The 23,060-nt window shown below is 36.9% G+C and overlaps 1 protein-coding gene across 4 annotated transcripts in view; it reads left to right on the top strand.

Annotated features, from left to right (window-relative positions):
* Positions 1-23,060, top strand: part of FYB1 (FYN binding protein 1) — a 117,557-nt gene that overhangs the window by 63,652 nt on the left and 30,845 nt on the right. For all 4 annotated transcript variants that reach the window (XM_061187736.1, XM_061187734.1, XM_061187732.1 and 1 more), the window contains exons 3-4: positions 2,470-2,626; positions 21,301-21,347. In XM_061187736.1, coding sequence (XP_061043719.1) covers positions 2,470-2,626; positions 21,301-21,347 — 204 coding nt within the window. The remainder of the gene's footprint in view (positions 1-2,469; positions 2,627-21,300; positions 21,348-23,060) is intronic.

The following is a 23,060-nucleotide window of genomic DNA, read 5'->3' as shown; positions in this document are numbered from 1 at the left end:
TGGGATGCAGCAAAAGCAGTTCTAAGAGGGAAGTTTATAGCTATACAAGCCTACCTCAAGAAACAAGAAAAATCTCAAGTAAAAAATCTAACCTTACACCTAAAAGAACTAGAGAAAGAAGAACAAACAAAACCCAAAGTTAGCAGAAGGAAAGAAATCATAAAGATCAGAGCAGAAATAAATGAAATAGAAACAAAGAAAACAATAGCAAAGATCAAAGAAACTAAAAGCTGGTTCCTTGAGAAGATAAACAAAATTGATAAACCATTAGCCAGACTCATCAAGAAAAAGAGGGAGAGGACTCAGATCAATAAAATTAGAAATGAAAAAGGAGAAGTTACAACAGGCACCGCAGAAATACAAAGCATCCTAAGAGACTACTACAAGCAACTCTATGCCAATAAAATGGACAACCTAGAAGAAATGGACAAATTCGTAGAAAGGTATAACCTTCCAAGACTGAATGAGGAAGAAATAGAAAATATGAACAGACCAATCACAAGTAATGAAATTGAAACTGTGATTAAAAATCTTCCAACAGGGCAGAAGACCTAAATAGACATTTCTCGAAAGAAGACATACAGATGGCCAAGAAGCACATGAAAAGCTGCTCAACATCACTAATTATTAGAGAAATGCAAATCAAAACTACAATGAGGTATCACCTCACACCACTTAGAATGGGCATCATCAGAATATCTACAAACAACAAATGCTGGAGAGGGTGTGGAGAAAAGGGAACCCTCTTGCACTGTTGGTGGGAATGTAAATTGATACAGCCACTATGGAGAACAGCATGGAGGTTCCTTAAATAACGAAAAATGGAATTACCATATGATCCAGCAATCCCACTACTGGGCATATACCCAGAGAAAACCATAATTCAAAAAGACACTTGCACCCCAATGTTCATTGCAGTACTATTTACAATAGCCATGTCATGGAAGCAACCTAAATGCCCATCAACAGATGAATGGATAAAGAAGATGTAGTACATATATACAATGGAATATTACTCAGCCATAAAAAGGAACGAAACTGAGTCATTTGTTGAGACATGGATGGACCTAGAGACTGTCATACCGAGTGAAGTAAGTCAGAAAGAGAAAAACAAATATCGTATATTAATGCATGTATGTGGAACCTAGAAAAATGTTACAGATGAACCAGTTTGCAGGGCAGATTTGAGACACTGATGTAGAGAACAAACGTATGGACACCAAGGGGGGAAAACCGCGATGGGGTTGGGATGGTGGTGTGCTGAATTGAGCGATTGGGATTGACATGTATACACTGATGTGTATAGAATTGATGACTAATAACCTGCAGTATAAGAAAACAAACAAACAAACAAAAAAACAACTAATACTAAACTTTCATTGGGTTATTTGTATGGAAGTATGTTAATATAAATGTTTCAGACATTACATGAAATTTCTAAAAATCTTATGTATTCTGGTATAATGTTATAAGTTATAATTCTAGTTATTACTTTAAAATGTATATCTCAGAAATAACTAAATTTCCTTATCATTTGCATTATTACGAACTTTCATCAAATCTTTAACTGTGGTCATTTTTAAGTCTTTTGTCATTTACAGACAGTTCTGGGTGTACTCTGATGGTTTTGCAAAAATGTTCCTATAAAAGGGTTTCATCTTCAAGGAATTCATGGAAAAGGCTCTGATAGGTACAGGTTTCTGATAACTGACTCTACTGCTGAACTGAATGAATAAGCATTTTCAGAACTCTAATGGAAAACTGATGAATTCATAAAAGTGCTAACAAAAGATCAAGATGAAAAAAAAATTAATTACATGGGACTGAGTGAACTGATGAGGATGATTATAATTTTTGTGACTTTCTGTTTGAATAAAAAAAAAATCCCACAAGTACTCAGAGGCAAAAATATACAAATCAGTTTTCACTGCAAAGTAAAAGAGCTGTTACAGTGGAGGATTACTGGACTGAATGTCAATATTATGACATAGTATGAGTGTGTTTCCTGTTTGGTAATTGCAATCATTGTTGCTTTTGTTGTGGTCCTCCATTTACAATGCTTGGTGTCAGTTTATTTATCTCTTGTAAAAATAAAATACAGTGTGTGTGTGTGAAAAAAAAAGAACTTAAAAAGAAAAAAAAAGAAAGAAAAAAAAATTGACTTTATGAGGGCAAGAGGGTTGAGGAGGATTCAGAGAATCATGATCCTATAGAGATTTTGTAAGCATTTAAGAATAAAAATATGTAGATGTTTTAATTGTGTAAATATAAAAGCTGGTATGCAGAAAAAAAAAGCCATGTCCCATGATACTGAGAGTATTAAACTCTTTAAAGCCTTAATTGGAATAATTAGAATGCATTTCTTACATATTTATGTTTAAAATCCTCATTTCTACATACTTGGAATAGCCAGTTCTTTTAGTTTGAAGATTTGTCTTAATTCACAGTATTTTTTGCTTTGCTTCTTAGGTACCAGCAAAGTCCCAACGTCTTACTCAACAACTTCCCTACCACCACCTCCACCATCCCATCCGGCCAGCCAGCCACCATTGCCAGCATCTCACCCAACACAATCGCCAGTCCCAAGTCTACCTCCCAGAAACATTAAATCTCCCTTAGATCTCAAGTAAGCAAAAGGTTATCTTGCCATTTCTTTGTCAATCTCTTGCCATGGATTTTCAAACTATGCTTGGCTGAATGCTGAGGGTTCCATGGTAAACTAATGGAGCCACAAAGGTGAGCAGTTGGCAGGGGGAAGAGATGGCTGAGCAAGCTGCTCTCACACCACCATACGCTTGAGCAACTCTTATTTCTCTGTTTTTTCAGTGGTTTTCCCCTTAAGAGTTCATTTGAAGAAATTTTCCTGTGCCTTTTTAGAAGTTCTGAAGCATTCTTCAGGTCAGCACCACCACCACCACCACCATTAGCATCACCACAACCACCATTAACATCATCACCACCATTATCATCACCAACACCACAGCCATCACTGTCATCATCACCACCATCACCATTATCATCATCACCACCACCATCATTATCACCACCACCAGCACCATCATTGCCATCATCACCACTATCACAACCACCATCACCACCATTATCATCACCACCACCACCACCATATTTTACTCACTGCCTATGATGTGCTAGCACGTTACATGTATAATCCTTATAACTTTATTGAGTGGATAGTGTTATCATCCTGTCACAGATGAGTAAATGGAACTTTACAGAGGCTAAGTAACTTCTCCAAATGTGAGTCAATGTCAGTCTGAGTCCAAAGAAAATGTGAGCTTTTAACCACTCTGCTAAATAACCTCCTTTAAGTAAAAAATGGAGGTTTTCTCTGAATATTCAGATTTTTGACTGTGTATTAAAAAACTAGGAAACTTATTCAAGCCCACTCTCACTTTTCTTAGATGGTAGTTTTAGAAATGTCAAAACTGTATGGGTTGTATGCACGGGCTCTTTATCCGTGATTTACCAGAATAGCTGGTTGAGGAAAAAGCAAGCAGAAGATTGGGATAGATGAAATGTTTTAAAAAGAAATAGCCAGACGATGGCAAGCATAGATTCCTTTGGCAAGTCAGAGTAGATCTTCCGTTTCCTCTTCTAGAAAATTGTTTTGCATGATTCTCCTTTACCGCAAGTAAGTAATATGCCAAAATATTTAGCTACGTTTGTTTTTCCTTCACTTCAATCCCCTACCAGATTGATATTCATTACATTTAAAGTACTTAATATCCTTAATCCTTCTGATAGAATCTATTAATATCAAAATCCGATTGACAGCTTTCCTTTAATGCTGATGATTACAATTTAGAGCAGAGGTTGAAAACATGTTTGTCTTGGGTAGCCAGCACTACATTTCACTTTATTAGGCTTTGGGTGGGGGGGTGTGGTTAAAGGCATAACTGCAACTAACTAGAAGGTGTTAGAGCAGCTTAGTGGCTACAATCTTCCATATAAGCTGCATTGTGCATTTATGTTAACTACATGCTCTTCCAGGCATTTGAGTTTATGAATCCTAATTTATGATAACCAGCTACCAAATAAGAGTGTAAGCCATCTGCCTACTAACATATGTGTCAAATAAATATGAGTTTAATTAAAATAACTAATATGTGTTCTTATATACACTTGATTTCTGTGTAAATTACTATCCTTTCACATGTATTAAATCCTGTGTCTTTTTCCTAATTTTGTTCCTACTCTGATGAATTTAACCCATTAGGTTTTGATCTTAGTACTTTTGAATTTTATTATGTGACTCTATCCCAGCTCCTGGCTTCAGTTAGGCTTCTGGATCCTGTTTAATTCCAGTGAGAAATTTCAGTAAATAGCTTGAGCATGAATTCCTGATAATTTCTAAGGCATAAAGACTGGTAACTCTTTGATTGAAGAAATCATGGAGAGGAGGAGGGTTTGGCATTTTTCCTGCTGTTTGGGAGTCCCCAAGACCACCCATATGTTTGATGATCCACTAAAAGGACACACGGGACTCAGCACATAGTAGTACTCGTGGCTAAGATTTATCCCAGTCACACTCTCCTTCTAAACCTGGCAGTGGACAGAGTAGGACTGCTCCTTTCTCCAGGTACAAAAATGCAATACAAGTGTAATGTTGTTTCCCAGGAAAGCCTTTTAGAGGCAGCTTTTACTGAAAGCTGGCACCTAGGCACCTTCTGCCTAGCAACTACCAAACTACCAGACTTCTAGAAGGAAAGCAGGTGTTCACCGTAAGTCATGTGGTTTATACAATCTAGGCACAGCAAAGCGTTCTTATCATTAGGCAACTTCTCCTATCAGTGCAGGAAATGCTTTCGGAGCTGAGTTCCCAGATACCAACCAACAGCCTATCTTGATAGAAGATTCTTTTAAAAATAGCAGCTTCAGGCCTGCTATGATAACTCTTTTCTGTAAATCTACACCCTAGAATCCACTGTGATAAGGTGGAGAATAAAAAGTTATAAAAAGAAGAAAGGATTTCAAAAAGAGACCAGTAGCCTGGACTACAACATCATACCAATGCTGGTCAATTTCCCAACTTTGTAGGAAATTCGTGCAAAGTTGAAAAGAGCCCGCCAACCAGCCAGGTTCAAATTTTTACTTGTAATAGTGTTTTCATCAGAAATCAGCAAAATCCACCAACTGTAATAAACTTAACCTCATCCCTATTTCCATCTTATTAAGGACTCCTAATTAGAAAGTTTGATTCATCTAAGAGTCACTCTTACTCTCAGAAAAAAGATGGAGAGAAACAAGAATCTTAGATGTTACATTGCCTAGATAAGCTAGAACTGGCACATCTGAAAGTTAAATGTCAGATGAAGAGAACAGAGAAAATGAAAGCCAAGGGACATCTATAAGATGATTTTTTTTTTAAGTAAAAATGTGGTGTATGGTGTAAGACTTTCAAGCTCCCATCAGAGAGCTCAAGTAAAATCCAAAATGAAGAAATATCTGGGTTGGAAACTTTCCCCCAAGTAGGAGAAGCTAGAAAAGACACAAAGAGGAAATGAAAGTAACATCGGTCTTGATATTCAATCTCACAAATTTATATTTCATGTGAGAGGGAAATTTATGGAATGATTTTTAAGTAAAATTGTGAATGATGTGTGTTCTATGCTTTTTCTTCTCACCACCACCCTTCCAATAATAATTTTTTGAGCCACTACTTTGTGCCTTTGCAATAGAAATTCACAAAATATCAGTGAGCAAAATAAAGATTCCTGCCCACATAAAACAGGGGGCAAGAGACACAAGGAGAAAAATAATAATAAACAAGTAAAGGATATAGCATATTAGGAAATATCAAGTGCTATAGGAGAAAGTAGAGCAGATTAGGTGGTGTAGCGTGAGGGTTGGGGACAGTGTGTTGCAACTTTAAAGGGACAGGTGAGGGTCACTCCCCTTATAGGAAGTTATACTGGAGCAAAGACTCAAGGAAGTGAAGGAGTTAGTCACGCAGATATCTGGAGGAAGACCATTCCAGGCAGAGAGGACAGACAGAACAGAGCCTAGAATGTCCAGGGACTCAGAAGGAGGTAGCTGGGGCTGGAGTAGATGAACAAGGGAAGGAGTAGGAGGGAAAGACTCAGCTCATGCAGGGCCCTGTGAGTCATGATAGAGATTGCAGCTCTTATCCTAAGTGAAATGGGAAACCCTGAAGAGCTAGAGCAGAGCAGTGACGTTCTCACACTTATGTTTGGTAAATATCACCTTAACAGCTGTCTGAAAAGGGACAGTTGGCAAAAATTGAAGAAGGGAAACCAGTTAGGCAGATAGTGCAGAAATGCAGGCAGGGTGGGGAGGTGGCTCTAACCAGGAGGGTGCAGTGCAAGTGGTACGAGGTCCAGATTCTGGATGTATTTTGAAGGTAGACACTACAGGATTTGGGGTATGAAAGAAAAAGAGGATCCAATGTGGCTCCAAGGTTTGAGCCTGAGTAACGCCAAGGCTGATGTGTCCATCAACCGAAATGGGATTGGCTAAAGGTGAGCAAGTTTGGGTGTGGGGAAGATCAGGAGAGCCCAGCTATGTTAAGCTTGTGGCATCTTTTAAACATGCAAGCGCAGATGTTGAGGAGGCAATTAGGTATAAGAAGTGAAGAGTTTGGGAGAGAGTTCTTGGTTAAAAATATTTATTTGAGAGTCATGGGTGTATAGTCCATGCTTAAAGCCCTGACACTGTTAAGATCACTAAGGAAGTGAATTCCTAGAACCAAGGATTAGAACAATGAAGAACTAGTGCTCTGGTGAGGGACTGGCTTCCCAAAGGCATAAATGACTGATAAGGTTCACAGTTCCCCCCAGGGTATAGAGTCTGTATTGCTTAAAGCAAGAAAACGAATCGGGATCAAAGAAAGAATTTCAGGAGATCTCACGGCCTTTATCACCTGCCTACTTCCCAGAAGTCACTTGTAATTATATCTTTCAGGTCAGTATGCCTTAAGAATGTGAAGAATTGGAGGCAGGTGAGAATTACAAATAATAAACATCTTCAAAAAGAAAGTAGTTGAGGCCAAAGTTATACTGTATTTTAAATTGTATTGTTTCCCCACCTAGTGGTCAGAAATCAGCTAGTTCCATTTTCTATTTTACTCAGATATCTGAAGAGGAACTGAAATGGGTCAAAGGAGCTCGTTTATCAGTTTTAGTGTTCAAATCAATATCTTTAGGGTAACGCATTTCTTGGTACCATTTTAAAAAATTAATTATAATTTTAACAGTATAACTCATTCATATGAACACAGAACCAATGGCTCAATATTGTGGTATACAAAGCAAATTACATGGTTACTAATAGTAATGAAACAGGAAAAGTGAAGTAATAAGAAATAACAAATAATGGAAATGACTAAGGTTGGAAAAGAAAAGGTTAAGCAGTTCTTACCCTGAGGTCATTCAGTCAGTGTAAGATTTTTCTTTTTCTGGCTCTGAAATTAGAGGAAAAGTAAGAATTTACCATTATAACCATTGTATTAGTTAGAAATGCTTAACACTTTTGACAAAATTCAAAACCCATTTATGATAAAAACCCTCCAGAAAGTAGGCATAGAGGGAACTTACCTCAACATAATAAAGGCCATATATGACAAACCCACAGCAAACATCATTCTCAATGGTGAAAAACTGAAACCATTTCCACTAAGATCAGGAACAAGACAAGGTTGCCCACTCTCACCACTATTATTCAACATAGTTTTGGAAGTTTTAACCACAGCAATCAGAGAAGAAAAAGAAATAAAAGGAATACAAATTGGAAAAGAAGAAGTAAAGCTGTCACTGTTTGCAGATGACATGATATTATACATAGAGAATCCTAAAGATGCTACCAGAAAACTACTAGAGCTAATCAATGAATTTAGTAAAGTAGCAAGATACAAAATTAATGCACAGAAATCTCTTGCATTCCTATACACTAATGATTAAAAATCTGAAAGTGAAATTAACAGAACACTCCCATTTACCATTGCAACAAAAAGAATAAAATACCTAGGAATAAACCTACCTAAGGAGACAAAAGACCTGTATGCAGAAAATTATAAGACACTGATGAAAGAAATTAAAGATGATACAGATAGATGGAGAGATATACCATGTTCTTGGATTGGAAGAATCAACATTATGAAAATGACTATACTACCCAAAGCAATCTACAGATTCAATGCAATCCCTATCAAACTACCACTGGCATTTTTCACAGAACTAGAACAAAAAAATTTCACAATTTGTATGGAAACACAAAAGACCCCGAATAGCCAAAGCAATCTTGAGAAAGGAAAACAGAGCTGGAGGAATCAGGCTCCCTGACTTCAAACTATACTACAAAGCTACAGTAATGAAGACAGTATGGTACTGGCACAAAAACAGAAATATAGATCAATGGAACAGGATAGAAAACCCATAGATAAACCCACGCACAATGGTCACCTTATCTTTGATAAAGGAGGCAAGAATATACAATGGACAAAAGAAAGCCTCTTCAATAAGTAGTGCTGGGAAAACTGGACAGCTACATGTAAAAGAATGAAATTAGAACACTCCCTAACACCATACACAAAAATAAACTCAAAATGGATTAAGACCTAAATGTAAAGCCAGACACTATAAAACTCTTAGAGGAAAACATAGGCAGAACACTCTATGACATTAATCACAGCAAGATCCTTTTTGACCCACCTCCTAGAGAAATGGAAATAAAAACAAAAATGAACAAACGGGACCTAATGAAACTTCAAAGCTTTTGCACAGCAAAGGAAACCATAAACAAGACGTAAAGACAACCCTCAGAATGGGAGAAAATATTTGCAAATGAAGCAACTGACAAAGGATCAATCTCCAAAATTTACAAGCAGCTCATGCAGCTCAATATCAAAAAAACAAACAACCCAATCCAAAAATGGGCAGAAGACCTAAACAGACATTTCTCAAAGAAGATATACAGATTGCCAACAAACACATGAAAGAATGCTCAACATCATTAATCATTAGAGAAATGCAAATCAAAGCTACAGTGAGGTATCATCTCACACTGATCAGAATGGCCATCATCAAAAAATCTACAAACAATACATGCTGGAGAGGGTGTGGAGAAAAGGGAACCCTCTTGCACTGTTGGTGGGAATGTAAATTGATACAGCCACTATGGAGAACAGTATGGAGATTCCTTAAAAAACTAAAAATAGAACTACCATATGACCCAGCAATCCCACTACTGGCATATACCCTGAGAAAACCATAATTCAAAAAGAGTCATGTACCACAATGTTCATTGCAGCTCTATTTACAATAGTCAGGACATGGAAGCAACCTAAGTGTCCATCAACAGATGAATCGATAAAGAAGATGTGGCACATATATACAATGGAATATTACTCAACCATAAAAAGAAATGAAATTGAGTTATTTGTAGTGAGGTGGATGGACCTAGGGTCTGTCATACAGAGTGAAGTAAGTCAGAAAGAGAAAAACAAATACCGTATGCTAACACATATATATGGAATCTAAAAAAAAAAAAAAAGGTCATGAAGAACCTAGGGGCAAGACGGGAATAAAGACACAGACCTACTAGAGAATGGACTTGAGGACACAGGGAGGGGGAAGGGTAAGCTGGGACAAAGTGAGAGAGTGGCATGGACATATATACACTACCAAACGTAAAATAGATTGCTAGTGGGAAGCAGCCGCATAGCACAGGGAGATCAGCTCAGTGCTTTGTGACCACCTAGAGGGGTGGGATAGGGAGGATGGGAGGGAGGGAGACGCAAGAGGGAGGAGATATGGGGACATGTATATGTATAACTGATTCACTTTGTTATAAAGCAGAAACTAACACACCATTGTGAAGCAATTATACTCCAATAAAGACGTTAAAAAAAAATAAAGTAACACTTTCTTCAACATTTTTTGAACATTAAAAAGAAAAATAGAAATGCTTAACACTTTCTGGAATTTGAGACTTGCCATATCAGTCATGCACTCCCAGACAGTCTTACCTAAGTCCATTAGCTTAAAGAAGTCATAGTTTTATAATTTATCATGTGTTAAATACAGGAAGTCATGTTCAGAGAAAAATTCATGGGATTTCGTTTTCAGTGAGGTCAGGTATAGAACAAAGTTTTATATGTCACTTAGATTTCCTCCTTCTTCTTTAAAAAACAAACTGACAATTAAGAGCTAAAGTCACGGAATAAAGGTCATGAATAACGAATAAGGTATAAAGGTCAACAGTTCCCATCTTTAAAAGTCAGGAAATAGAGCTCTAATAGCTTTCTAAACATGACAGTCATAACATTAAATTAATTTTGCTTTTCCTATTTAATTCTGTATGCTTTGTTTATACTAAAACAAAGAACTATGGTGAAAGGCCTTCTTGAATAGACGTCCTTATTGTAACAACTGATAAGCTTCCTTTTCTTCTTTACCTGCTCCCTCTGCTTACTTTTCTAGGACTTGGGTTGTGGCTAGTGTCGTTGTTTGTCTCTTTATCTCTCTGTGAGGCTTTTCTCAATGCCTGGAACACTTTTTTGAGCAGTTGGTGACAGTTTGATCTGGGTCTAGCCTTGACACTCACCTATTTCTCCCCCTCATCTTTCTTCCTTTTATTCTTCACTGTTATTCCTATTCTTTACACTATTTCATATTTAGTGACTATATTAATGTTCTATATATGGTGAATTCAGACCTATATAAAACTAAAATTTATATGCTATAATGTTGGTTCCATTAATATATGTATGCATACAAACATTATCTACAAGTAATAAATGGTTTACATTCAAGTGCAGGCGTGTATGTATGAGTGTGCTATGCAGATCCCCTTCATTTTGCAAATATTTGTTATTCATCCAAGTGTTTCAGGAAGTAAACTGAAAGTCCAGTAGTCTTTTTAACTTATATTCTTCTTCAAAAATGATAATAAACAATTCACCTTAGTAATAAGTGTTCGTTTCTTAGTATTACTAAGACATCGTTAATTTGGCCAAAAAAAATCAAAGTCCTATACATAACAGGAATTATTCTAATAGCTTCCTAAAAATGACAGTCATAATAGTAAATTAACTAACAGAGTGATAATCTCTTTATTCCAAGGGCTTATGGTCTTGTAGTAGGAATAGAGACCTGCAAGTAATTGCTCTATAATTATGGCAATCCAGAATAATCTCTGTAGTGAGCAATGTATGACATATGGAAGCAGCAACTGTGTGAGCTTGGGGGAGTTGGGATAACTTCACAGAGGAGGGAGTGTTTAAGAAGAAGCTTAAAGATTTAAAGATTAAGGAGGCCCACAGCAGGGGATGATGAGAAGGGAGTATTATTCCAGAGAAGGCAAACTGCAGGGGCTAAGCATGGAGGAAAAAGAAACCAGTGTTCAGAGAATAAGTGAATTCAGTATTAATATGTGAAAAGAAAACAATGTAAGAAGAGGAAATATGGAAATTAAAACTGTAAAAGAAGAGGACTGATCTTAAGAACTGTATACCGTGAAAAGAACTATAGATTTTATTCTGTAGAATGTCAGTCTATTTTGATGTCTAAGGTATTTGTATCTTGTGCTTTTAATTAATATTCAATTCACTAAAGTTAATAATGCAAAGGCCTAATTTGTTTTAAATACTTAAACTCACATAATATAACTTGCTATGCAATTTATACACCTAGCAATTTTTATTTAAATAAGAATAATTATTTTCAGGGGGATCTCTGATTAATGATTGGAAAACTCAGACTAAATTCTTTCAAATCAATAGTTATGTTTATAATAAATTTAAGTAATTAAACTCCCTTACATGTTTCACATTACGTGTATAAATTTACATATTGAATTTTGTTTTTAAGCATTTCCGATACCTGAATGAACAAATTTCATAACTCCACTCAGCAAAACCTCACAAGAACTTAAAAAACTCTTGTAAATCTATTACACCATATCCACTTCTCTTATATACTCCAACTGCATTTGCAATTGGATTTTTCTTATACTTTTTTTTAATTTTTGAATTTTATTTTATTTATTTTTTTATACAACAGGTTCTTATTAGTCATCAATTTTATACGCATCAGTGTATACATGTCAATCCCAATCGCACAATTCAGTACACCACCATCCCCACCCCCCCACAGCTTTCCCCCCTTGGTGTCCATACGTTTGTTCTCTACATCTGTGTCTTAACTTCTGTCCTGCAAACCAGTTCATCTGTAACATTGTTCTAGGTTCCACATACATGCATTGATATACGATATTTGTTTTTCTCTTTCTGACTTACTTCACTCGGTATGACAGTCTCTAGATCCATCCACGTCTCAACAAATGACCCAATTTCGTTCCTTTTTATGGCTGAGTAATATTCCATTGTATATATGTACCACATCTTCTTTATCCATTCTTCTGTCGATGGGCATTTAGGTTGCTTCCATTACATGGCTATTGTAAATAGTGCTGCAATGAACATTGGGGTGCATGTGTCTTTTTGAATTATGGCTTTCTCTGGGTATATGCCCAGTAGTGGGATTGCTGGATCATATGGTAATTCTATTTTTAGATTTTTAAGGAACCTCCATACTGTTCTCCATAGTGGCTGTATCAATTTACATTCCCAACAACAGTGCAAGAGGGTTCCCTTTTCTCCACACCCTCTCCAGCATTTGTTGTTTGTAGATTTTCTGATGGTGCCCATTCTAAGTGGTGTGAGGTGATACCTCATTGTAGTTTTGATTTGCATTTCTCTAATAATTAGTGATGTTGAGCAGCTTTTCATGTGCTTCTTGACCATCTGTATGTCTTCTTTGGAGAAATGTCTATTTAGGTCTTCTGCCCATTTTTGGATTGGGTTGTTTGTTTCTTTAATATTGAGCTGCATGAGCTGTTTATATATTTTGGAGATTAATCCTTTATCCGTTGACTCATTTGCAAATATTTTCTCCCATTCTGAGGGTTGTCTTTTCATCTTGTTTATGGTTTCCTTTGTTGTGCAAAAGCTTTGAAGTTTCATTATGTCCCATTTGCTTATTTTTGTTTTTATTTCCATTACTCTAGGAAGTGGATCAAAAAAGATCTTGCTGTGATTTATGTCAAAGAGTGTTCTGCCTATGTTTTCCTCTAAGAGTTTTATAGTGTCCGGGCTTACATTTAGGTCTCGAATCCATTTTGAGTTTGTTTTTGTGTATGGTGTTAGGGAGGGTTCTAATTTCATTCTTTTACATGTAGCTGTCCAGTTTTCCCAGCACCACTTGTTGAAGAGACTGTCTTTTCTCCATTGTATATCTTTGCCTCCTTTGTCATAGATTAGTTGACCATAGGTGTGTGGGTTTACCTCTGGGCTTTCTATCTTGTTCCATTGATCTATGTTTCTGTTTTTATGCCAGTACCATATTGTCTTGATTACTGTAGCTTTGTAGTATAGTCTGAAGTCAGGGAGTCTGATTTCTCCTGCTCTGTTTATTTCCCTCCAGACTGCTTTCACTATTTGGGGTCTTTTGTGTCTCCATACAAATTTTAAGATTTTTTGTTCTAGTTCCGTAAAAAATGCCATTGGTAATTTGATAGGGATTGAATTGAATCTGTAGATTGCTTTAGGTAGCATAGTCAATTTCACAATATTGATTCTTCCAATCCAAGAACATGGTATATCTCTCCATCTGTTGGTACCATCTTTAATTTCTTTCATCAGTGTCTTATAGTTTTCTGCATACAGGTCTTTTGTCTCCCTCGGTGGGTTTATTCCTAGGTATTTTATTCTTTTTGTTGCAATGGTAAATGGGAGTGTTTCCTTAATTTCTCTTTCAGATTTTTCATCATTAGTGTATAGGAATGCAAGAGATTTCTGTGCATTAATTTTGTATCTTGCAACTTTACCAAATTCATTGATTAGCTCTAGTAGTTTTCTGGTGGCATTTTTAGCATTCTCTGTGTATAGTATCCGGTCATCTGCAAACAGTGACAGCTTTACTTTTTCTCTTCCAATTTGTATTCCTTTTATTTCTTTTACTTCTCTGATTGCCGTGGCTAGGACTTCCAAAACTATGTTGAATAATAGTGGTGAGAGTGGATATCTTTGTCTTGATTCTGATCTTAGAGGAAATGCTTTCAGTTTTTCACCATTGAGAATGATGTTTGCTGTGGGTTTGCCATATTTGGCCTTTATTATGTTGAGGTAAGTTCCCTCTATGCCCACTTTATGCAGAGTTTTTATCATAAATGGGTGTTGAATTTTGTCAAAAGCTTTTTCTGCATCTACTGAGATGATCATATTGTTTTAATTCTTCAGTCTGTTAATATGGTGTATCACATTGATTGATTTGCATATACTGAAGAATCCTTGCATCCCTGGGATAAATCCCACTTGATCATGGTGTATGATCCTTTTAATGTGTTGTTGGATTCTGTTTGCTAGTATTTTGTTGAGGATTTTTGCATCTATATTCATCAGTGATATTGGTCTGTAATTTTCTTTTTTTGTAGTATCTTTGTCTGGTTTTGGTATCATGGTGATGGTGGCCTCATAGAATGAGTTTGGGAATGTTCCTTCCTCTGCAGTTTTTTGGAACAGTTTGAGAAGGATGGGTGTTAACTCTTCTCTAAATGTTTGATAGAATTCACCTGTGAAGCCATCTGGTCCTGGACTTTTGTTTGTTGGAAGCTTTTTAATCACAGTTTCAATTTCATTACTTGTGATTGGTCTGTTCATATTTTCTGTTTCTTCCTGGTTCAGTCTTGGAAGGTTATACCTTTCTAAGAATTTGTCCATTTCTTCCAGGTTATCCATTTTATTAGCATACAGTTGTTTGTAGTAGTCTCTCAGGATGCTTTGTATTTCTGCGGTGTCTGTTGTAACTTCTCCTTTTTCATTTCCAATTTTATTGATCTGAGTCCTCTCCTTCTTTTTCTTGATGAGTCTGGCTAATGGTTTATCAATTTTGTTTATCTTCTCAAGGAACCAGCTTTTAGTTTTTTTGATGTTTGCTATCGTTTTCTTTGTTTCTATTTCATTTATTTCTGCTCTGATCTTTATGATTTCTTTCCTTCTGCTAACTTTGGGGTTTGTTTGCTCTTCTTTCTCTAGTTCCTTTAGGTGTAAGGTTAGATTGTTTATTTGAGATTTTTCTTGTTTCTTGAGGTAGGCTTGTATAGCTATAAGCTTCCCTCTTAGAACTGCTTTTGCTGCATTCAATAGGTTTTGGATCGTCGTGTTTTCATTGTCATTTGTCTCTAGGTATTTTTTGATTTCCTCTTTGATTTCTTCAGTGATCTCTTGATTATTTAGTAACGTATTGTTTAACCTCCATGTGTTTGTGTTTTTTACATTTTTTCCCCTGTAATTCATTTCTAATCTCATAGCGTTGTGGTCAGAAAAGATGCTCGATATGATTTCAATTTTCTTAAATTTACTGAGGCTTGATTTGTGACGCAAGATGTGATCTATCCTGGAGAATGTTCCGTGCGCACTTGAGAAGAAAGTGTAATCTGCTGTTTTTGGATGGAATGTCCTATAAATATCAATTAAATCTATCTGGTCTATTGTGTCATTTAAAGCTTTTGTTTCCTTATTTATTTTCATTTTGGATGATCTGTCCATTGGTGTAAGTGAGGTGTTAAAGTCCCCCACTATTATTGTGTTACTCTCAATTTCCTCTTTTATAGCTGTTAGCAGTTGCCTTATATATTCAGGTGCTCCTATGTTGGGTGCATATATATTTATAATTGTTATATCTTCTTCTTGTGTTGATCCCTTGATCATTATGTAGTGTCCTTCCTTGTCTCTTGTAACACTGTTTATTTTAAAGTCTATTTTATCTGATATGAGTATAGCTACTCCAGCTTTCTTTTGATTTCCATTTGCATGGAATATCTTTTTCCATCCCCTCACTTTCAGTCTGTATGTGTCCCTAGGTCTGAAGTGGGTCTCTTGTAGACAGCATATATATGGGTCTTGTTTTTGTATCCATTCAGCAAGCCTGTGTCTTTTGGTTCGAGCATTTAATCCATTCACGTTTAAGGTAATTATCGATATGTATGTTCCTATGACCATTTTCTTAATTGTTTTGGGTTTGTTTTTGTAGACCCTTTTCTTCTCTTGTGTTTCCCAGTTACAGAAGTTCCTTTTGCATTTGTTGTAGAGCTATTTTGGTGGTGCTGAATTCTCTTAGCTTTTGCTTGTCTGTAACACTTTTGATTTCTCCATCGAATCTGAATGAGATCCTTGCCGGGTAGAGTAATCTTGGTTGTAGGTTCTTCCCTTTCATCACTTTAAGTATATCATGCCACTCCCTTCTGGCTTGTAGAGTTTCTGCTGAGAAATCAGCTGTTAACCTTATGGGAGTTCCCTTGTATGTTATTTGTCATTTTTCCCTTGCTGCTTTCAATAATTTTTCTTTGTCTTTAATTTTTGCCAATTTGATTACTACGTGTCTCGGCTTGTTTCTCCTTGGGTTCATTCTGTATGGGACTCACTGCGCTTCCTGGACTTGGGTGGCTATTTCCTTTCCCATGTGAGGGAAGTTTTCAACTATAATCTCTTCAAATATTTTCTCGGGTCCTTTCTCTCTCTCTTCTCCTTCTGGGACCCCTATGATGCGAATGTTGTTGCATTTAATGTTGTCCCAGAGGTCTCTTAGGCTGTCTTCATTTCTTTTCATTCTTTTATCTTTATTCTGTTCTGCAGAAGTAAATTTCACCATTCTGTTTTCCAGGTCACTTATCCGTTCTTCTGCCTCAGTTATTCTGCTATTGATTCCTTCTAGTGTAGTTTTAATTTCAGTAATTGTATTGTTCATCTCTGTTTGTCTGTTCCTTAATTCTTCTAGGTCTTTGTTAAACATTTCTTGCATCTTCTCGATCTTTGCCTCCATTCTTTTTCCGAGATCCTGGATCATCTTCACTATCATTATTCTGAATTCTTTTTCTGGAAGGTTGCCTATCTCCACTTCATTTAGTTGTTTTTCTCGGGTTTTATCTTGTTCCTTCATCTGGTACATAGCCCTCTGCCTTTTCATCTTGTCTATCTTTCTGTGAATGTGGTTTTTGTTCCACGGGCTGCAGGTTTGTTGTTCTTCTTGCTTCTTCTGTCTGCCCTCTGGTGGATGAGGCTATCTAAGAGGCTTGTGTACGTTTCCTGATGGGAGGGACTGGTGATGGGTAGAGCTGACTGTTGCTCTGGTGGGCAGAGCTCGGTAAAACTTTATTCCACTTGACTGCTGATGGGTGGGGCTGGGTTCCCTCCTTGTTGGTTGTTTGGCCTGAGGCAACCCAACACTGGAGTCTACCTGGGCTCTTTGGTGGGGCTAATGACACACTCTGGGAGGGCTCATGCCAAGGAGTACTTCCCAGAACTTCTGCTGCCAGTGTTCTTGTCCCCACAGTGAACCACATCCACCCCCGCCTCTGCAGGAGACTGTCCAACACTAGCAGGTAGGTCTGGTTCAGTCTCCCGTGGGGTCACTGCTCCTTCCCCTGGGTCCCGATGCCCACACTACATTGTGTGTGCCCTCCAAGAGTGGAGTCTCTGTTTCCCCCAGTTCTGTCGAAGTCCTGCAATCAATTCCCACTAGGCTTCAAAGTCTGATTCTCTAGGAATTCCTCCTCCCATTGCCGGACCCCCAGGTTGGGAAGCCTGATGCGGGGCTCAGAACCTTCACTCCAGTGGGTGGACTTCTGTGCTATAAGTGTTCTCCAGTCTGTATCACCCACCCAGCAGTTATGGGATTTGATTTGACTGTGATTGCGCCCCTCCTACCGTCTCATTGTGGCTTCTCCTTTTTCTTTGGATGTGGGGTGTCTTTTTTGGTGAGTTCCAGTGTCTTCCTGTTGATGATTGTCCAGCAGCTAGTTGTGATTCTGGTTTTCTCACAAGAGGGTGTGAGAGCACGTCCTTCTACTCTGCCATCTTGGTTCCTAGTCCTCTTCTTATACTTTTTAAGAAACATTTATTTTAAAAAATTTTAAGCATATAAAAGGCAAGGAGAATAGCATAGTATGCACCCATGCACCCTTCCCTAACTTCAACAATTATTAACTCACTACCAATCTTATTTCGTCTATACCCCACCCACCTCTCTCTTCTCATATTACTTTGAAACTAATACCAACCATCATGTAATAACAACCGTAAATATTTCAGTAGGTTTCCCTAAAAATAGACTCTATGTATTAATATAAAACATAAAGTCTTCAAGTTTCTAGTTTTCTCTTAAATTGTATGTGGGTTTTCTTGTTTGTTTGAATAAGAATCCAAGCAAAGTCTATGGCTTATATGTTTTGTAATTCTCTTTCAATCTCTAGGTTCACCCTGTATTACTTTCTTTTTACTTATTGCAATTTATTTGTTGAGCAAATCAAGTTGTTCGTGGGCGTTATAGTTGCCCACAGTCTAGATTGCGCTGAACGCTCCCTCACAGTATAGCTTATGTGTTCCCCATTCCTCTGCAAATTGGTAGTTGGATACGGATGGGGGCGTGATCAAATTTAGTTCTATTTTCTAAGTGTACTTCTTTCTTTATTTAGGTAAGACTCCTTCCTGGGTGATGGTTTATTCTTTTATTAGGAGCTCATAATTTTGGCTGACTCTGTTTTGTGAGACCAGCAGCCATTGACATTAACACTTAGAGTCCTTACTTTTCAACTAAAATATTAAGTCTAACTAACAAATTTTTAAGTGATGTGACACAGAATATTCAACTGAATATCTAATGTAGTAAATCTCTTAAATACTACAAATACTTAAAATATTGAACATACATATATTGTCCCAATGATTAGAAACAGATTTTTGTACCATGGGCTTGAATTACTTCATCATTTCTGTATTTAATTCTGAATCATCCAAGATCTAAAAAAGGCTTACTAAGAAAAACAAGTGTCATGTCATGATCAATTTCACCAGGCCTTTACACTTACCTAGGTAGTAAGCTATGCATATGTGTTAAATTTTAAATGTTCGATTTTTTTTTAAAAGTGAGTTTATTATATAACAGTTTATGACCACATATGTTTATCATCTCAGGTGGAAACTGAGACATATATATCCATGGCAATTCTTCCTGGGCTACAAGAGTACCCACTAAGCCCTTTTTTATGGTCTCAGTGATAGCAAGGCACTTCCTGCTCACATTCTTCAAATGGTATCAATTTCATGTTAGAAAGATCACTTTGGCAGCAGCATGTAGAAGGGACTTTAAGGGTAGAAAAGATGAAGAGCAATTCTCATCACTAGAAGACTGTCCAGAAGGCTACTGCATGGGTCCACACTAGCAATGATAGAATTCTGCTCTTGTGTCTAGCAGGATAGAGGAGAGAGACAGAAGCGGAGGTGCATTATAGGAGACACTAAATACGCAGAACTTGCAGAACTTACAGAACTTGATTAATTCGATGTGGGACTGTAGAAGAGTGAGAAATAAAGGATGACTTAAGGCTTAGGTGGTTAAGGGAATTGTGCTGCGATTGACAAGGTAAGAAACTTAGTAGGAAAAACAGGTTTAGGCTGGAATGAAAGAGGGAAACCTCAGCTTCTGGGATGTTAATATAGAACCGTCAGCGGGACATACAAATAAAGATAGATAGGAAGATGAATAGATAGATAGATGAATGGATGGATGGATAGATAGATAGATAGATAGATAGATAGATAGATAGATAGGTAGGTAGATAGATGAGTCTGAAACTCAGAAGTGAGGTCTGGGCTAGAGATTTCAACATGAAGTCACCAACATTAAGATAATATGTGAAGCTGTGGAGTTATATGAGAATATGAGACCATCTAGGGGCAAATGTAGAGTGAAAATAAAAATGAGGAAGCCAAGACCGGAACACAAAAGAACATCATCACTTAAAAGGGGAAGTCAGATCAAATTAACCCACAAAGGAAATTGTGGGGTAGTGACCAGAGAGACAAGAAGTGAGCAGGAGAGATTTCTCATGGAAACAAAGGAGACTCCAGGAAGGCAAAATAGCCAATACTGTGATAAGAGTCACAAAGAAATCAAGTAAGGTGCAGGCTGAGAAGTGTTTAATGGATTTGGTAATCAAATCTTTTAAGAATAGTTTCAGTGAAGGATTAGCAAGGGAAGCCAGATTGTAGTCAATGAAGAAATGAGTAGGAGGAGAGCAAGTAAGGTCGGTGAGTATGGACAGCTTTTTCTACTTTGGGAAAAGGAGGATGGCCTTGCGGTAATGTGGAACATTTAGAAAGGTGAAGAGAAGTGTTTGTCCTTTATGAATGAGAGTAACTTGGGCTGAGGGAGAAAACAGTAGTGAGATATTTAGGGATGGGGAATGAAAGAAGAAGAACAATAATAGTAATATAAATAATATGATGACACACAGAAGAAAGCAAATAAAAGGAGTAAAATAACTGATCATTCAGATAGGATTCAGAACACAGATGGAAAGAAGAACTTCGGTAAGGACAGGTAAGGATGTGCGTAACTGTAGATAAGCTTGGGAGTTAAAGGAATGTATTTTAAGAGAGTTCACCCCCAATAAGTGCTATTTTATCGGTGAAATAAGAAACAAGATCATCTGATGAAAAGAGAAAGGAGAGGAATAGGAGATCTGAGGGAAGTAATGAACATTTTGAATAGCCATTGGGAAGAATGATGCAAGAGGGGGTTGACTAGAAAAAAAGTGTAATGAGATTATAGAATAGTGTTGGGGGTATAGCTGAGACTGGATATCAATTATTGGTAATATCCTAAATCAGTAAAATGGCAATTTTCCCCAGCTATGCAAATCAACCCAAGAATAGAAATAGAAAATATAGATGGTTCCATAAATCATTGGGGATTCATGCAGCCCAGGTATTGATAGCTGTTATGAGCAGTTGGAGCGAAGTGGTTTGGAATGAAGCACCTTGGAGTCCAAGCCACAAGTGATGGAAGCAAAACCAGATGGAGAACATCTGGAAAAGAGTGATGAGTCAGGATTGGAACTAATGATCTTTGGAATCTGTACCATACAGCCAATCATATACCTTCAGAACCCAGAATTGACTTATTGACATACTGTCATTTTAACAGAAAAATATTTCTGCCCTGAAACTAAACTACTGATTAATTTTAGATGCTCACTTTGAATGGGCAGTGCTGTGCTCAAGCTCCCCGATTCTCCATTTTTTGCAGCAGTAGTGGCATCAATACAAGGCTAAAGCCTATTCTACTGACTTCTGAAGTTTTAAATCAGAGCAGATATGAAAGAGAAGAGTTATTTTTAAATGATCCTTTTATTCTTTTTTCTTTTTCATTGTAAGGGGAGCATCTACTTGTTCCATTTTCACTTTTTCTTCTCTCTTGTTTTCAGAAACCCTGTAAATGAAGAAAATCAAGATAGTGTCATGCACTTTGATGGTAAGAGGCGAAAGATGTTTTATTTATTTGTTCCCTGAGATACGGAAGTTTGAGTTAATTATTCTCATAAGATCATTAATGGGTCATTATCATCATTGGTCCATGCAAGACCCCTCTCTTTTTTACTTATTTATTTATTTCCTTTTATCTCCATGACCCACTCCCTTTCCTTCCTCTCCCTTACCAGAGACAAATATTCTAATGTACTTAGTGTGTGTCTTTTGTACATATTTTTTGCATGCTGTTGTATGTGTGTATCTACATATTTCAATTTACATAAACTGTATATTATAGCTCACTCTGGCCTTTTTTTTATACTCAGCATAATGTGTTTTGGGGGGCTCCTCCATGTTGTATATGTATATTTAATTTCTTTCTGTTAACTACTGCACAGCACTCCATGGTATGCATCCTATGCATTCACATTTCACCTTCAACTCGCTGGTACCACAAATAATAGTTCAATGCACCTTCTTGTCCATATCCCCATGTGGCCCTCTGAGAGCCTTCCTTTATGTATATCCAGCAGTAGAGTGGCTGCTTGTAAGCAATGGCATATTCATTTCAACTGAGTAGGATTAGAGTGCTCTCCAGAAGAGCTGCATCTCTGTGTACTCCCGTCACAGGGCATGAAGATTCCAAGATGCCTACCTTTCACCAGTGCATGGTACTATGCAGCTTTCCGGTTGTTTCCAGTCTTACATGCATAAAATGATGTCTTGTTTCATTTTCATATCTCTGCTTGCTGCTGAGTTCGAATACTTGATTTGTTTATTAGCCTTTGTGGTTTTCTCTTCTGTACATTTCCAGTTCCTATTCCTTGACCATTTTTTTCTTGGGGTTGGTATCCTTTTCTGGCTGACTTGCAGGAGTTCCTTTGTATTCCAGATACTTATCCTATGTCAGTTGTAGACATTGCAAATATCTTCTCTTATTCTGTCCATTGTCTATTAACTTAGTCCATGCTGTCCTTCACTGAACATAAATATATTTTGACATAATCAAATTCATTAATATTTACTTTGTAATTTATACTTTTTAAGTTTTATTTAAGAAGTCCTATCCCTAGGAAATACAAATATTATCTTCTATTTTCTTCTATGAACTTTATCCTTTACAGTTAGGTCTTTGATCTCTTTGCAGTCTACTTTTGAGGCATTAGTAGAAATCTAGATTTGTTGTGTCATGGACAAAGCCAGTTTTCCCATTACCATACTCTGAAATCCACCCTTTTCTCATTAATTTATAATGCCACATTTACTATATTAACTCTATTGGTGTGTTTGTGTCTTTGCATATATAGGTGTGTATGTGTGTGCATAATGTGTGTTTCTATTTGTGTGTGTGTAAATTTGTGTATCTGTCTCTGAGCTCTCTGCTCTATTCCACTGGTCTATTCATTTGTATATCAGTTCCACACTGTTTTTATTATTATTGTTTTAGATGATGTCCTAGTACCTGGTAATTTATTGATATTACCAAACCCTTGAGCAGTAAAATATCTTTTTAAAAAATCTCATTAACTTGATTTGTTTGACACATGAAAGCAAATCCTTGGGAAGAAGTAAGTCGAAAAGTGTGAACTAGTTGTGGTTTTCTGGTAAAATCTTTGTTCCATACTGCAAGCCCACAAAACCAAATGTGCATGCTTTTCATAAAGAGAATAAAGGGTGTCTTCATTAATTTTTGGCTTTTGCATTATTTTCTGAAAGT

This window comes from Eubalaena glacialis, chromosome 4 (assembly GCF_028564815.1).
Source record: "Eubalaena glacialis isolate mEubGla1 chromosome 4, mEubGla1.1.hap2.+ XY, whole genome shotgun sequence".
In the NCBI taxonomy this organism is placed as follows: domain Eukaryota; kingdom Metazoa; phylum Chordata; class Mammalia; order Artiodactyla; family Balaenidae; genus Eubalaena; species Eubalaena glacialis.
The sequence above is the reverse complement of the archived record's forward strand: the minus strand, read 5'-3'. Positions and strand labels throughout refer to the sequence as shown.